Source organism: Cynara cardunculus (genome assembly GCF_001531365.2).
Source record: "Cynara cardunculus var. scolymus isolate 2C chromosome LG 12, CcrdV1, whole genome shotgun sequence".
Lineage (NCBI taxonomy): Eukaryota > Viridiplantae > Streptophyta > Magnoliopsida > Asterales > Asteraceae > Cynara > Cynara cardunculus.
The window spans coordinates 6,826,868-6,842,436 of NC_037539.1; the positions used below are offsets into that span (position 1 = coordinate 6,826,868).

At 36.1% G+C, this 15,569-nt stretch overlaps 1 protein-coding gene across 1 annotated transcript; it reads left to right on the forward strand.

Moving 5' to 3' along the window:
- The first annotated feature begins 403 nt into the window (after positions 1–403).
- LOC112522507 (protein transport protein SEC31 homolog B-like) lies at positions 404–15,368 on the forward strand. The gene is made up of 22 exons (XM_025131684.1): positions 404–988; positions 2,713–2,767; positions 2,877–2,999; positions 5,409–5,505; positions 5,584–5,620; positions 5,714–5,819; positions 5,898–5,955; positions 7,225–7,322; positions 7,430–7,549; positions 8,286–8,328; positions 10,071–10,177; positions 10,252–10,379; positions 10,468–11,002; positions 11,128–11,220; positions 11,410–11,595; positions 11,861–12,074; positions 12,977–13,092; positions 13,591–13,713; positions 13,929–14,057; positions 14,139–14,403; positions 14,662–14,900; positions 14,979–15,368. Exons 1-22 carry the CDS (start codon positions 660–662, stop codon positions 15,066–15,068), a joined length of 3,291 nt encoding a protein of 1,096 aa, XP_024987452.1. The 5' UTR covers positions 404–659; the 3' UTR covers positions 15,069–15,368.
- Positions 15,369–15,569: the final 201 nt, after the last annotated feature.

Sequence of the window (15,569 nt, forward strand, 5' to 3'; positions counted from 1 at the left end):
GTTAAAATGGTAATTTTACTGTCATTCAGAGAACAGTTACCAAACAACATTATTTCATTCAGCACTTAACCATTCTGACCCTCTTAACCATTCTGACCTCTTAACTATTCTACATAAATCATTCAGCAACTGCCAAACAGCCCCTAACTAATTATAGGGGTATAAAGTGTAAAGTTAAAATTATAATTTTAAAAAAATCTGTTGTGAGAGGGTGAGAAAATGAGTGGGTGAAAAAGTGATATAAAAGGTATCTTGGTCATTTAATATTTTAAGATTTTAAGACTTTTGTTAAATTTGCTTTATAAGATAGTATAGATATAATTATACGAATAAAAAATATAATTAAAAAATTGTAATAGAATTTGCGAACAACAAAGAGGAAGGGAAGGGAAGGGAAGGTTAGTTTTGGCTTAAAGACCGTAGTTGTTGTATCATCTTCCAAAACCAGCGTCTTACCCAAAAAGGTCTCATGGCATGAAGAAGTGAAGTAACAGGAGAGAGAAACCGAGCACCCTACGCCGGAGAGAGATTTGTTTTTCTCTCGTCATCAATTTCCCCCTTCCGATTCCTTCTTTCGATCGTAACCCTAACCCTACACACTCCTTCCTTTCAGATCTCTCCCAAATTTTATAATTTCTTCCATTAACAATCAAATCAAAATGGATACATCGGCCTGTATAAAAGAAGTCAATAGATCGGCATCGGTGGCGTTTGCCCCCGAAGCACCGTTCATTGCCGCCGGCACTATGGCGGGAGCTGTAGATATGTCGTTTAGCTCCTCCGCGAATCTGGAAATCTTTCAACTTGACTTCCAATCTGACGATCATAAGCTTCCCTTAGTTGGCGCTATACCCAGCTCCGAACCGTTTAATCGGTTATCTTGGGGGAAATCTCCGACATCGGGTTCGGAAGAATTCTCGTTCGGTCTCGTTGCTGGTGGCCTTGTGGATGGAAATATTGGTATCTGGAACCCTCGACTTCTTATAAGGTAAAACACTGTTAATGATAGAATTTTTCGTAGTTGATTCAAATTGGGGCCGCGTAATTATTTGATCCAGTCCTGAATTATGTTTTTCTCTTTTTGCATTTGAATCTGAGAGATTTGATTGGATCGTTAGGATGTCAACGGTTGAATGAAAAATTGTTATGTGATTGGCATTGTGGAAAATATGGTTGCTTGTGGAGTTAAGCCGCAATGCTTTTTCTCATTGTCCTGTAGGAATTAGGATATTATTTCCTCATTTCTACAACAAGTGTAACGACATCATTTTGATGAAACCTTAAGAAAATATCTTGTACTACTTGAAGTTTCAAATGACTCTTTTACTAAAACTAATGATATTAAAACGAATTTAGCAGCTTCTAAAGACGACTTGCCATTTTTTTTGCATGCTTGTGTCATTGAGGGAGAATTGTGTTTCTGAATTTTCAAATATGTACTATGAGTCTATGATGTGTCATCTCTGTTGATCTTTTATGAACTGGTACTGGTAATTTAGCCGCTAGAATCCATGGCCTCTTTCTTAAGCTTATTAGGGATGTTTTCTACATCCATATTAGGCTTTAATTGATATTAGAATAGGTGTGTATTTTATATCTATATTGGGATCCAATGATATTAGCGATTATCCGTCATTAGTGGTGTTCAAGAACCCTTTTAATCAAAATTGAACTGAACCAAACCGAGAGGTTAATCGCACAATGTGTTTTGGATCATGAAATTTGGCAGTCATGCATTATGTGGTTTGGTACTTGAAAAGAAATAGTTAACTGAACAGAACCTCTTATATATAAAAGATATAGAAAATAATTTTTTTGTATTAAAAATAAGTAAAATATTTGAAGATCTTATCTCAAAAGTCAAATTTACTATTGAACTAAATTAGAAAATCTTGATGCTACTTCATGGCTTGATTCTAGACTTCTTTTTGCATTGAAATCCAAAACTCCTACTAAGTTTCTTTAATTTGTTTTGTTGGTTCAAACTTAATATCAATGCTTATACATGAGTTTGATGATTAGTGAATGTTATTTGATGGTCATGGGATCATTATAGTTTACAGAGTCTCTTTCTTTTGCTTATAGAGATTGACTGCCAACCGAATTGACGTTAACTGCAAATTGAGGTTAGGTTTGGGTTTGGCTTTTTGGCTGAATGAGGCTAGGTTCGAGCTTTTTGAAACTTTTGAGATTAACCTGACCGTGAACACTGCTATCCATCATTAGATGCAATTTCTTTTATAAGGCTGCTTGTATGGAAATAAAAGGAAACAGCTTCGTTGTGTCTTAGAATTGCTTTTGCATATTTATTTCAATTTCAAGGGAAATGGAGACAACATGCTCGGATTGCATTTTCTTGTGGGTGGCTACCTAACATTTCAGATACAGGATTTTCTTGCTGGATGATTTCATCCTTTAAGGTTTTAAAATGATGTTTCTTAGCAGTATGCATGCTAAGCTATTGATGATCAAACAAATTAAAAACAAAGATGCAAAAGATAAAATGAAAATTGCAAAATTTAATTTTGTTCACCTCACCTATATTCTTGTTGGTAATGGCAAATTATTTCCTTGACAAAATTTCAGATTTGTGTTTCTTGTACTTTGTAGTGTTGGGTTTTATTAATTTATTCATGATGTTGAGGAATTAGTAATTGCTGCAGTATCTCGTTATCATTAAAGCCTTATTGGTGCTTTCTTTACTGACTACAGTCCCGAAGAAAGTGAAAGCGCTCTAATTCAACAACTATCGAGACACAAAGGGCCTGTAAGTTTCCATTTTCTGTTTCTATGATGTTACCATTATATTCTCTTGGCATGTAATGATAAGCTATCTTGGGCGTACTGTGCATCAATATCTCCTTTTTTGTCTACAGGTTCGTGGTCTTGAGTTTAGTGGTCTTTCACCAAACCATCTTGCTTCTGGCGCTGAAGAAGGGGAAATCTGTATATGGGATATTGCTAAACCCTCGGAACCTACACATTTCCCTCCTCTCAAGGCAAGAATATTCTAATATCACCAAGCTACATTCCACATCAACTTGCACAATTATGGGTTTTAGAACAATTTCATATCAATAATATTGCCTAAGCTGCAACCTTCTGTCAAAGAAGGAGAAGTTATCTAATATTTTGTGAACTCTTTTTATCTTCTTAACTCACTTTGTCCAGTTGGGGTAAAAGGCTTGTTCTTGTTTGCTCTCTCCATCCCATATTGTATGCAATACTTCCTTTTGGCACGCAAGTTTAGTCCCACAGGCCACATCAGAAGTCCATTATGTAAGTGAAATGGTTACATTTATGTGAGCTGCTTGAATAACTAAAAGTACTAGTTAGGCTAGCATTATGTCAAACAGTCAAAGATAGAAGTTCTATAGTAAGACATACAAATACTATGGTTATTTAGTCTTTCGCTGTAATTGTAGGGTATGAATTGTTCAAAAGGCAACTGTTTAGCACCAGGCCAGCAGTATCGGTATGAGCAAACCACACATTAGTTTTTAGGAAATGTATATTTGTTAGGTTGTTTCGGCTGGATCACAAGGAAATAAGGAGGGAATGGTTAATGTAAGGCTTAGATGCGAGGAAGAAGGCGTCATGCTATATAAGGGAGTTTATTAGGTTTGCTAATCAGGCATCAGCTTATGTCAATATGGAATATGCATAGAAGTTTATTCCCTCTGGAGGACACATGGGAATAGGATATAATCTGTATGTCCTTAGAATGCTAGAAAGATATTGATTTGGGAGATATCAGCATGGGAGATCCCACGGACAAAGATGTGCTACAAGATGTCACTCAGCTTTAGAACATAAGGTGCTCTCAGTTGGCACCTGGCAATCTAGCATCCTCGTGATTTTACTGCTTTATACAACAAGTGCCATTGACCGGATCAACCAGTCTTCTTGGATATTGGCTAAATTTCTATTTCTTGTTATCATGGAATTCGTTCTCTTATCTAAGCTTCTTCCCTGTGCGTTAGCTCCCCCCATGGTGTGAAAGCACAGGGTGGAATATGATGCATCCTGTTGTTAATTCTGATAAGATGCATTGTTTTGCTGTGTGGGCGTGTGAGCTTCAGAAATATGCATGGACCTTACAAAAAAAAAAAATCAACAAGGATGGATAAAGTAACTCATTTTTTTCAGTTTCCACTGAGAATAAGTTGTACTTAATCTGGGTTTGGTACACAATCTAAGAGCAATGTTTAAGATGCTGCACTAAATTGAAACCCTCGAACCACAATCTTATCCCGATTTCTATGACTGCCAGTTCCATCATGGACCGATGCTCTGTTCCTGAACCCTAATTTCTGACAAATAAGATGCAAACCAACTCCTGTCAGTTTATTTCTATCGATCCCTATTGGTTCATGTGTTTTCAGCAGTCAATTAGTTATGCATCTTTTAGGCCATTTTAGGTTCAGGACACAGTTATGGTCTCATCTCAGTTGGTGTCCAGTCAGTTGTTTCTCACCCGATTGTTTCACTGTTGAGATGGTTTATCTGTTGGTTGATGTTAATTCTCAGTTGAATTTGGTTTGACTATTTTTATATATTTCAGTATGTCCTAGCTTTTCAGTTTGATACAATTTTTTATCTCTTACAAATAATGAACTCCTGTATCATGAATCTGATACATCACTATGTTACTTCTTTTACTGCTTACCTACAACGTTTATTTTTTGCTACTCTCCAAGTAGGCAAGCACATGTTTTATAATAATTACATCTCAGACTTGATGTTTATATGGGATGAAATTTTGAGATTGAAGTATCTAGAACGTAAAGTACTACTGCAATGCCCTTTAGCATCTTTAGTATCTTACTACTGCACATGATGAAAATAGTGGATTTGCAATGTTATGCATGTCATCTGGACCCTTTCTTGCTTTGTTGGTTTTTTGTGCAACCATTATCTAAAGTTAAAATAGGTAAGAAGCAATCTAAATAACAAACAACTTGGTATTGCAAACCCACAATAAAAGCATAAATGAAGGATAAAATCTAAACAAAGGAGGTTATCTAAAATAGAAGCTAATGGTTGAATGCTAATCATGTTCTCCAAGAAAATATAGGCCAGTCTAAAAATTTTCTCTTCTATCTAGGTTGCGAAAAATAGGTCCAGTTGTTTAAGTTTGTATCATATTCTTAAAGTTCCGTTATGATATTATATGATACTTCTGCATGAAAATTATATCGAGTTAGTGAGTTTGTGAGTACCACATCCTCCTAAAAACATTTATTTAAATGTTTGTAAGCATCGTCATTGACAAGATTCAATTCATTTAGAAAAAGCATGAAATTGCTGTTATTTCATCTGCATTCAGTCTCTCACTCTCTCACACTCACACAAACACACACACACCTTCACCATATTTTAGACATCTAATAAACTACTATATGCAGGGAAGTGCGTCAGCTAAACAGGGTGAAATATCTTTCTTATCGTGGAACAGGAAAGTTCAGCCTATCTTGGCATCCACTTCCTTTAATGGGACAACTGGTATGCACAAAGACCCCCCATATTTTGTTAAGAATATCTAAGTTTATAGAGATTTATGTTATCTGTTGTCTGTTTCAGTGGTTTGGGACCTCAGGAAGCAAAAACCGATTATAAGGTAAATACATGGAACAAGATGCAAAGTTGGCATGATGAATATGTTGTGTAATTATGAGCTGTTGCCGATAACATATGAACTTCCAATCCACAGTTTTTCAGATTCAGTTAGAAGACGATGCTCTGTTTTACAGTGGCATCCTGATTTTGCCACTCAGCTGATTGTTGCTTCAGATGATGATAGTTCACCTTCTTTGAGGGTAATAAGTTATGCTTTTGTTAATGTTTCTCCAACTAATAATGTTGTTACTGTAATTTACTTTTGCTTTGGCGTGCAGATATGGGATATGCGGAATACAATGTCACCATTGCGAGAGTTGGTAGGTCACAGTAAAGGTATGCTAATTCTCAATTATGAAATATTCAACAAGGGTACTTGGTAGAAGTTCAATGATGATTTAACTCTGTTCGCTGACCTGCACATGCACAAAAGGACTTGAATTCTTGTTTGCAGTTTAGAAAACATAATATGATTTTGTGAAGATAACCACTTGTTTTATGTATTTGTGATTTCTCTTTGTTTATCAACAGTAGATAAAAGAGCGTGCTTGGTTGAAGAAAAATATTATTTTTCTACCCAAACTTCTTTGGGGCCCAATTTTTTTAATCTTGTGGAATTATAATTTCTGCTAGGGTGTTATTTTTAAAATCACAATTCAGATTTGGACAATCTGCCACTGGTTTGATCATGTTTGTACGTTAGAATGATATTCGATATTAAGATCTCTTTTTCATATATGAACTACTTTTTGGATAAACATATTTGAACTGTTTCTTTGAGAAAACCAGAGATATGGCAATTTTAGCTACTCACATGAGTAGCTGGCATAAGATTTAGCTGGTGAAATTTTATCACCTTGAGTTGCTTCTGTTTTGTCTTATTGCAAATTCTTAGACTTCTCATCTTATTTTTAGTGACGACAGGAAAATTGATTGTATTTCGTTTAGCATTCTTAACTTATTTTGTCTGTCGTAAACTTTTGATTTCTAAAGTATAGTATAACAATTTAAAATCTAAAAGAGGTGCAAAAAATTAAATTTTGATGACGTGCTTGTTTAATTAGTGATTAAAAGCACAATAAATATCCTTCAATATTTAAAATAAGTTTTTATAATGAGTTGAAGTAAATTGTGCGAAATAATATGATTTTTGTTTTTCATGTCTGGCAAAAGAATAAAAAAGCTATTACCTAGCCATTCTATTGGAAATGAGGGGCAATAGCTTTTCCAGTTCTTCTTTGGGCAGAACTCAGAAGGCTGATATAAAATTTATGAACCTTGTAGAATTTATTAGCCAACACACTTCAATATGTGTTGAACTGATGATTATGTTGAAGCGGTATTCTGGAGCTTATATTGTTGTTAATGGTTCTAATATTTTTACATTGCCTTTTTTTTCACCATAAATTATCTGCATCAATAGTTGGCTATCTTTCCTTCTTTTAATTAGCTATCCTGGCTATTATGCATTAATAAGGCAGGATATGCGTGCGTATCTGTGTAGGTTTTAGTGATTTCAATTTGCAGTAATGTATCATCTTTTACGAAGCAATTTTTAGTTCTCTTGCTCCTTACAAATGTGCTCCCAACTAAATGGTGTGCCAGGTGTGGTTGCAATGTCATGGTGTCCCAGTGATAGCTCCTACTTGCTTACCTGTGCCAAAGATAACCGCACTATTTGCTGGGACACTGGTTCTGCTGAGGTCTGTAAATCTTTCTGTTAGTTGTTTTGAGAGTTTGATGATTTTACTGTGTCAATGCTAGTTTGTTGTTCTTTTAATGTCTAAGCTATTTTTATGTCTTGATGCAGATTGTCTCTGAACTTCCAGCTGGAACCAATTGGAATTTTGATGTACACTGGTATCCAAAGATACCAGGAATCATATCAGCTTCGTCATTTGATGGGAAAATTGGCATTTATAATATTGAGGTATGCTATGTTGTACCTATCCATGTTTGTATATCGTTATTGTTCTTGCAAAACTGATTTACATCCACTTAAGTAGTTTAAACAAATATATTGCTTATACGTTGCTAATGATATAATGCAGCATATATGAACAGTTACCTAGTGGGATTTTAAAAGCTGTTAAATTCACTCTGGCCATGTTTATCTTCATATAGGTTTTTTTGGTTTGCTGTTGGAATACCTGTCTTCTTCCACTTCTGTCCTTTCCATGTTGTTTTGGAATTGACATGTTCTTTTATGTACTATTGTGATTAAAGATCGCAGGCTTACATGTTAGAGCATCTCTAACAGATTCTCGAAAATGGAGAATCAAAAGTCAAAATTTCCAAAGAAAAATTACTTTCATCTCCAACAGCTTCTCCATTTTGGAGATTATAATATTATTTATATTATTAAAAATATTTAATACAATTAAAAAAATATTATTTCTCTCTTCAAAACATTTAATTTCAAGATTTGCCATTGGTAGGAAGAATAAAACATAATTTCTCTCTCCCAAGTAATCATTTTTGGGGAGTTCTTCAAATTTGGAGAATTTCATTCTCTCTCTCCTACTTTCTTCATTTTGGAGAATCTATTGGAGCAAAAATCCCCAAAATCTTCATTTTGGAGAATCTGTTGGAGATGCTCTTAGCTGGGAAATCATGGGTTTTATCTAGTAACTGCTTAAGAAGCTTACATCTGTGTTTTTCTATAGGCTTGTGCTCGATATGGTGCTGGTGAGAATCACTTTGGCTCAGGTAATGTAGTTCTTTATGTTGGAGATGATACTTTATATGATGTAATGATGTTAAAAATTTGTATGCACTTGTACATCTGTAAGTTATCAAAATCACTGATAATTATTTATTGTGAGTAATGACCAGTAAGATTAGGCAGCGCCTCCTGACAACTTCTAAAATGTGATTGCAATGTACCTTCATTGGAGTTTCTTTTCTTCCTGTTTTTAGTTGTCCCCAACAGAAACTATACTTTCATAGACAAGTTGACCGATTCATTTTTGAGCTATTGCAGCAGATATTTTGTTTGCTCATTCTATTTTTACCTGTTTCTTGGTTGCATCTCTGTAAGAATTGGCATTTAGTGTTACTTGCAGGATTCCTCTTAGTCAACCTTCACTGTTTATTTTAAACAACTCTAAACATATTTCATGTGTCAGACTATCCAATGTTTTATCAACAAACAGTGGAGTACAGTGCAATAGTTCATCTGGAACCACCTACCTCCACCAAGCTGGGAGTAAGGTGTTCAAGCGTTGTTAGAGGTTCATACTTGTAAAAAAGAGAGATTAACTTCAAGAATATAAAGAACTAAAAAAGAATCTTGAACAGCTTGTTGATGATTATTGATAAAGTTAAGCGGCAGAGTTAAGAACAATTATTATTAAACCGCTGCTACATGCCAAGGAAAGTAAGGGTGTTGATAATATTATCGTCTTCTGATATGGTCCTTTTGAGTTGAATAACAAAGCACGACTTCTAAAAGCTTTCTTGGTGGACTATATATGGTAGAATATCCCAAGACTAAGTACTTGTGAGAGTCACCCATTTGCATCTTACTATACTTTATTGCTTATAGGTGGCAAAATGGGCGGTTTGGATGGGATGGGTAACGGGTTAAGACGGGTTGGGTTGCCGTCAACACTTCTTTTAAATTCTTAAATAATTAAATGTATTATATATCAAAAACAACAAAATTATGATTCCAATTTATTTTAATAAATCAATTTAAACGGTTGAAAACACTTGAATATACTTTGGTTTTAAACCTGACGAACCATTTCATTTTTAGCTATAAATTTTTACCTATTTGACCTGTTATAATAAAATATAGCCCAAATTAATCCATCTTTACATAAATGGGCTGAAACTGCCACCTTTAGTATTGGTAGATGAAAGAGCCTATAGAGATATTCTATGCAGTGTTAGGTAGGCGTGACAAAATATAAATTTCATGCAACATGAAGGAAATTGTCATTGAACTTTTTTGTGTGTGGGTGCCAGAACTAATCTTATAGAAATACCAGCAAGGTACTGTCGGAGGTAGCTTCTACCAAGAAGAGGGCTTTGTGAGAGGTAGGGGTTGGACAAAATTAATTCGTAGGAGTGGCAGAAAGGAACTTGTTTTAATTGGATTATAACTACGCATTTAACGTGAATACAGTGCAGGTAAAATGCATTTCATGTAGGTAATTGTCTTTTTACCTTAGTCGTTCTCTTTTACACGGTTATTGGGTATCATCTTTTAGCACCACATCTAGTTAGGACAAAAGGCTTACTTAAGATGGTTGCTAAAGGTTGAAGCTTGTCATCAAGGAGCTTCTGATGATGACAAAATAAGCTTTAATCATGTAAATCCCTTATTTTTTACTCCTCCTTCTCTTTCCATTTTGTATTATCTGTTTGAAGCTTTGGTATTTTTCTAATATTTTTGCTCATCTTTAACTCTGGACCATTGTTTATATCTGGCCACTGCTGTGCAGCACCTTTAAGAGCCCCAAAATGGTATCAACGTAAAGCTGGAGTTTCTTTTGGTTTTGGTGGCAAGCTTGTTTCTTTTCACTCAACTGGTTCTTCTGGACCTTCAGAGGTATTTTCTAGTGGGTGCTTGCACTGCCTGTTTCCTTCTATGAGTCTATGTTCTCAGTCTTCCCGGTTCTTCAGGTTAATGTGCATGACTTGGTTAATGAGCACAATTTAGTGAATACCTCATCTGAATTTGAAGCTGCAATGCGGAGTGGAGACAGATCTTCTTTAAGGGTTCTATGTGACAAAAAAGCTCAAGAATCTGAGTATGTTACCATAAGAAGAACGAGTTTCCTTTTCTTTTCTATCTTAATTATTTTTGAATTATTTGAATGTGTTTTGTTGTCTGAGCAGATCTGAGGATGACAGAGAAACATGGGGATTCTTGAAGGTGATGTTTGAAGATGATGGAACAGCAAGGACAAAGCTTCTAAACCACCTTGGCTTCAGTTTGCCTGCAGAAGTAAATGAGAATGTGCAAGATCTGTCTCAGGATGTAAGTTCTCTCAGTTTTGAAGAACACGAAGCAGCTAAAGAAGGGTTTGTCGGTGGCAACCAAGCATCTAATTCCCCGACTGATAACGGGGAGGATTTTTTTAACAATCTTCCAAGTCCTGTCTCAACTCCAGGAAAGAATACTGAAGAATTTGCTCCCAGTGTGGATGAACCGACAAAGGAAAGTGATTTACAAGGGGGGGTCACTGAACCTTCATTTGATGATGCTGTACAACGTGCTCTGGTTGTTGGAGATTACAAGGGAGCTGTTGCACAATGCATAGCTGCAGATAAGATGGCAGATGCTTTAGTTATCGCACAGGTTGGTGGTGCGTCCTTGTGGGAGAGCACACGCGATCAATACCTTAAGAAGAACAGCTCTCCTTACTTAAAGGTGATTTTTTCCTTCCTTAACTCTCTACCATTTAATTTCTGATGGCTTCCATTAGGTGATGTGTGATTAATTTTATCATTGCCGTGTGGTGCAATTTAGCATTTCCATATTTTCCTTGAACGCAGGTTGTTGCTGCAATGGTTAATAATGACCTTGTTAGTCTAGTAAATACCAGGCCCCTGAAATCCTGGAAGGAAACACTTGCTCTCCTATGCACTGTAAGTTTCCTAGATTACTATAAAAGCCAATAAATTATGAGATACTGGAGCAAGTCTTCTAATTATGCTTGTTTATTATATATTTTTTTTCTTTTGATCTCTCTTTCCCCTTTGCTCATAAAAAAAATGGTATACTATATAGATCTCGTGTTTTGGGCTCACCAACTTATCATGCATATGCCTTCACAGTTTGCACAAAGGGAGGAGTGGACTTTACTTTGTGATTCCCTTGCCTCTAGACTCGTAACTGTTGGTAATACGCTAGCTGCGACTCTTTGTTATATATGCGCTGGGAACATTGATAAAACGGTGGAAATCTGGTCGAAGAATGTTACCGCTGAGCACAACGGAGAATCCTATGTTGACCTTCTTCAGGTAAGCATGCTACCATATGTTCATTTGGGTTTCTATCAATTGTTCAGTTTTCTGTTTTTGAGAACAATTTGGTTGACACTTATTTCAGAAAAGATGATTTCAATTTATGCCAGCTGAAAAGTAATAATAAAATGTTACTATTTGAAAAAGTGAACAGTAGAAAGGATAAGAGGAGAAAAAGGCAAGATGAGAAACAAGGTTTAATCAATTCATTCTTGATCCTTGGGTCTAGAAAATTGTTAATTCTCTCTTTTTCTTGTGTTAGGATTTAATGGAGAAGACAGTGGTTCTTGCTTTAGCAACTGGACAGAAGAGATTCAGTGCTTCTTTATGCAAACTTGTTGAGAAGTACGCTGAGATATTAGCAAGTCAAGGACTTTTGACAACGGCTATGGAATATTTGAAGCTAATGGGCACAGAGGATTTATCTCCTGAACTTGTGATCTTAAGAGATCGGATAGCCCTCTCGTCTGAACCAGGTATGCATTATGCTAGCATTTTATGTCAAGTATATCACACCATTTTCTTCTTAATGTTCTAATAATCCATGCTCTTCTCATTTTCTTCATGTTTCTGTAAATTCTTGGTTTTGGTATCCCTTTTTCATGCTTCATGGAAATAAGCACATTATTAGGTCTCACAAACTTAATAGGTTCTTTTGCTTTCCTTTTTCATGTTGAAATGAAATTCCTATATGATAGACAATTCCAACATTGTAATAACATTGTTAACAACATGAAAAAAAGGAACATTGATGTTAGTGTTTATGAGACTGCACATGATTCCCTTTTAGACGAGATATGATAGTACAAAAGAAATTGTTTGCATCCTTCCTACGTTAGCTTCATGACCTGTTTGTATTTTTAATTATTTGTTCCTTTTTCATGAATACTAAAGCCTAAACATTTTCATTTTCTGAATCATAGTCTTTTGTGTTGGTTATTCGTTTGCCATGTGCTATACTTGGCTGGGAAAGTTCCATATTTGTTTTGTTGAACAGCTTTGACTTCTAATTTCATTTTGAGTTCATATGTTCATGGAGAAAAATAGAATCATATTTCTTACCTTGGTGTGCTGTGTATGTAATTAGTGGGTTCACTCTGTTTTAACTGTTACTGAGGTCTTTTATTACCATGAGAGATCGCTAATAGAACTTCGTTATAAAATTGTGTCTGGAGTTTCTGGAACCACTAGATTTCCCCTCTGATGAAAACTAATGCTGTTTGAATGGGTGTCCTGATCATGCACTTAGCAGTGAACTTGTTAGGTTCTTTTGTATATGGTTAGGCAACCTGGCCTGAGTGCCAATGTTGTTTGTATATTTAAGTACGCAATGTTGTGTTTAGTGGCTGCTGCTTATTCTGTTTGGTTTTCTTTGCAGGGAAAGAGACAACTGGGTCTGTAGATTTTGCTCACCCTCATCCACAAATGGGAGCTGTATACGGTGCAACCCAGCAACCAAACCCTGTGGTCGAACCTCCCCGAAACTATTATCAGGTATTCTTGACTGTACCTGGTCATTACTCTCTCTATATATATACATGCACTCCCGTCAGTGTATTCAGAATCTTTCATTGAAGGGAAATATCATACAATGAGAACCGTATATTTAATCCTGGAACTTAAAAACTAAAATAAGAGGGCCGTAAGTGTAATACTTCTGATAATGTTTGGCAAGCTATATAATATTGCACCTAAAAATTTGCATTCTCACAGATTGTGAAACAAGAGCATAAGAAAAAGTGGGCAGGGAAGGCATCAGGTTTTCCTGGTGTAGATTTATTACCAGAATCCATTTTTCTTTTTCTATTGATTGGGAACAATTGGCTTGACATTGTTGTAGCTTTGCTGGTGTTGATTTGACTTCCCAATGCTCATTCTTCCTTATATTGATGGAGCAATTGGCTTAACATTGTAACTTTGCGCGGTGTCGATTTAACTTCCGAATCCTATTCCTTTTGTTGATGGAATTTGTTCTTTCGGTTTTCTGTGCAGGATGAGAGCTCTTATCAACGTGAAAGCTATCAACAACCTCCTGGTCCTTTATACAATACACAGTTTCAACAGCCACAACAACCTTCCATGTTTGTTCCATCTCCTACAGCTCACATTCCACCGGTACGTAAATTATTGAAAAATTTCCAAGTTGCTTTAGTGATACTAGTTCGGGATCATGTCGGTTACCAAAGATTCTGGCAGTTCTCTGACCTTTTCCTTTTCTATTATGGTTGCTACTTTGTACTTTCATGGTTACTGCAGCATTCTAACTGATTTGAGTAATTGCATGTCATGCTGTTTCTTAGCGGTTAAACTTTTCATCTGCGTTCTTTTAGGCGGGTTTCAATCCACCTCCAGTTACAACTCAACCTGCTCCCAAAGTCTTTGTTCCTTCAACCCCTCCAATCATGAGAAATGCTGACCAATACCAGCAGCCTCCCACCTTGGGTTCTCAGTTATATCCTGTATGTAATGTAAACATATAATTTTCATTATATTTCTTGGTTATAAATCGTATATTTCTAAAATCTCGCTATGCATACCAGTCTCAGGTGAATCCGAACCCTGGTTACCAACCTGGACCACCCGGACCTGCTTCAATTGGCCCTGTCCCATCTCCAATGGTTCCAACCAGTGGGCCAAAGATATCACAGGGTGTGACACCACCAGTGAGGGGATTTATGCCTGTTAATAATACAGGATTGCAAAGAACATCCTCAGCTCAAATGCAACCGTCCACTCCTCCACAGCCCGCTGCACCTCCTGCAGCTCCTCCAACTGTACAGACAGCTGATGTATCAAATGTACCAGGTATTATCATTATTTATTTTCTAATTTGTTGTTAACTTGATATCTGTTCTGTGTATTCAGTCGATAATGTTTTGTTATATGTATTTAAAAGATAATCCCATTACATCAACAAAGTTGGCATTGGCTGAGAAATTTAGATTGTTTATAAGTTTAGTGGGTATCAAAGAAACAATTGAGTGTGCTTCATTTAAACAGGTGTATATGATGATTTGAAGTTTTGGTAAAAGCTAATATAAATGTTGGACATAATTCATTCAGGCCAGCAAAGGGCAGTTATTGGAACGTTGACGAGACTTTTCAACGAGACATCAGAAGCATTAGGAGGGTCAAATGCCGTTCCAGCTAAGAAGCGAGAAATTGATGACAACTCGAAGAAAATTGGTGCCTTGTTTGCGAAACTAAACAATGGTGATATATCGAAAAATGCTGGTGAAAAGCTTGTGCAGCTGTGTCAATCATTGGATCGTGGTGACTTTGCCACTGCCCTCAAAATTCAGGTATGATTTGTTGAAAACCGAGTAATGAAGTAAAAACGGAACTGAGGAGTTAAAAAACTAATGTTGTGTGTGGAACAGGTGGATCTTACGACTAGTGACTGGGACGAGTGCAGCTTCTGGTTAGCAACGCTGAAACGGATGATCAAGATTAGGCAGACCGTGAGATAAACCAAGACGTAAAATCTGATATTTGTACACAAGAACTTGGTGGTCTAGCAGAGAGTTTAGTTCTTGTCGTTTGATATTTCTTCGTTATCCGAGGATATTGGTGTCGGCTTTCGTTATTTATTTCTTACTTGTTTGATTTTTATAAAGCAGTTAGGTCCCCAGGAATGGATGATGATGATGATGATGATGGATTTATTGGTGTTTTTTGGTCATTTTTATTGGTGTATGAAGAAGGCTAGAATTGGTTTTCTTGATTAATAGTGACATGATTTTGAGACTAGTTTTTTAGGGTTTCATTGCATACCATTTATTGCTACCACTTTCATCATTTCTTTATCAAGCAAGTGTTAGTTCGGGCTTATTCGTTAAGGGTAGATGGCCAAAAACCAATCCTGGATTGGGCTTAAATCGGTCCCGGGTCTAAGATTTTCCTTTTTTTTATTAACCTGAATATTCAACCCGCTATGCGAGCTGGATCCCCTGATACATTTGATTTTTGGA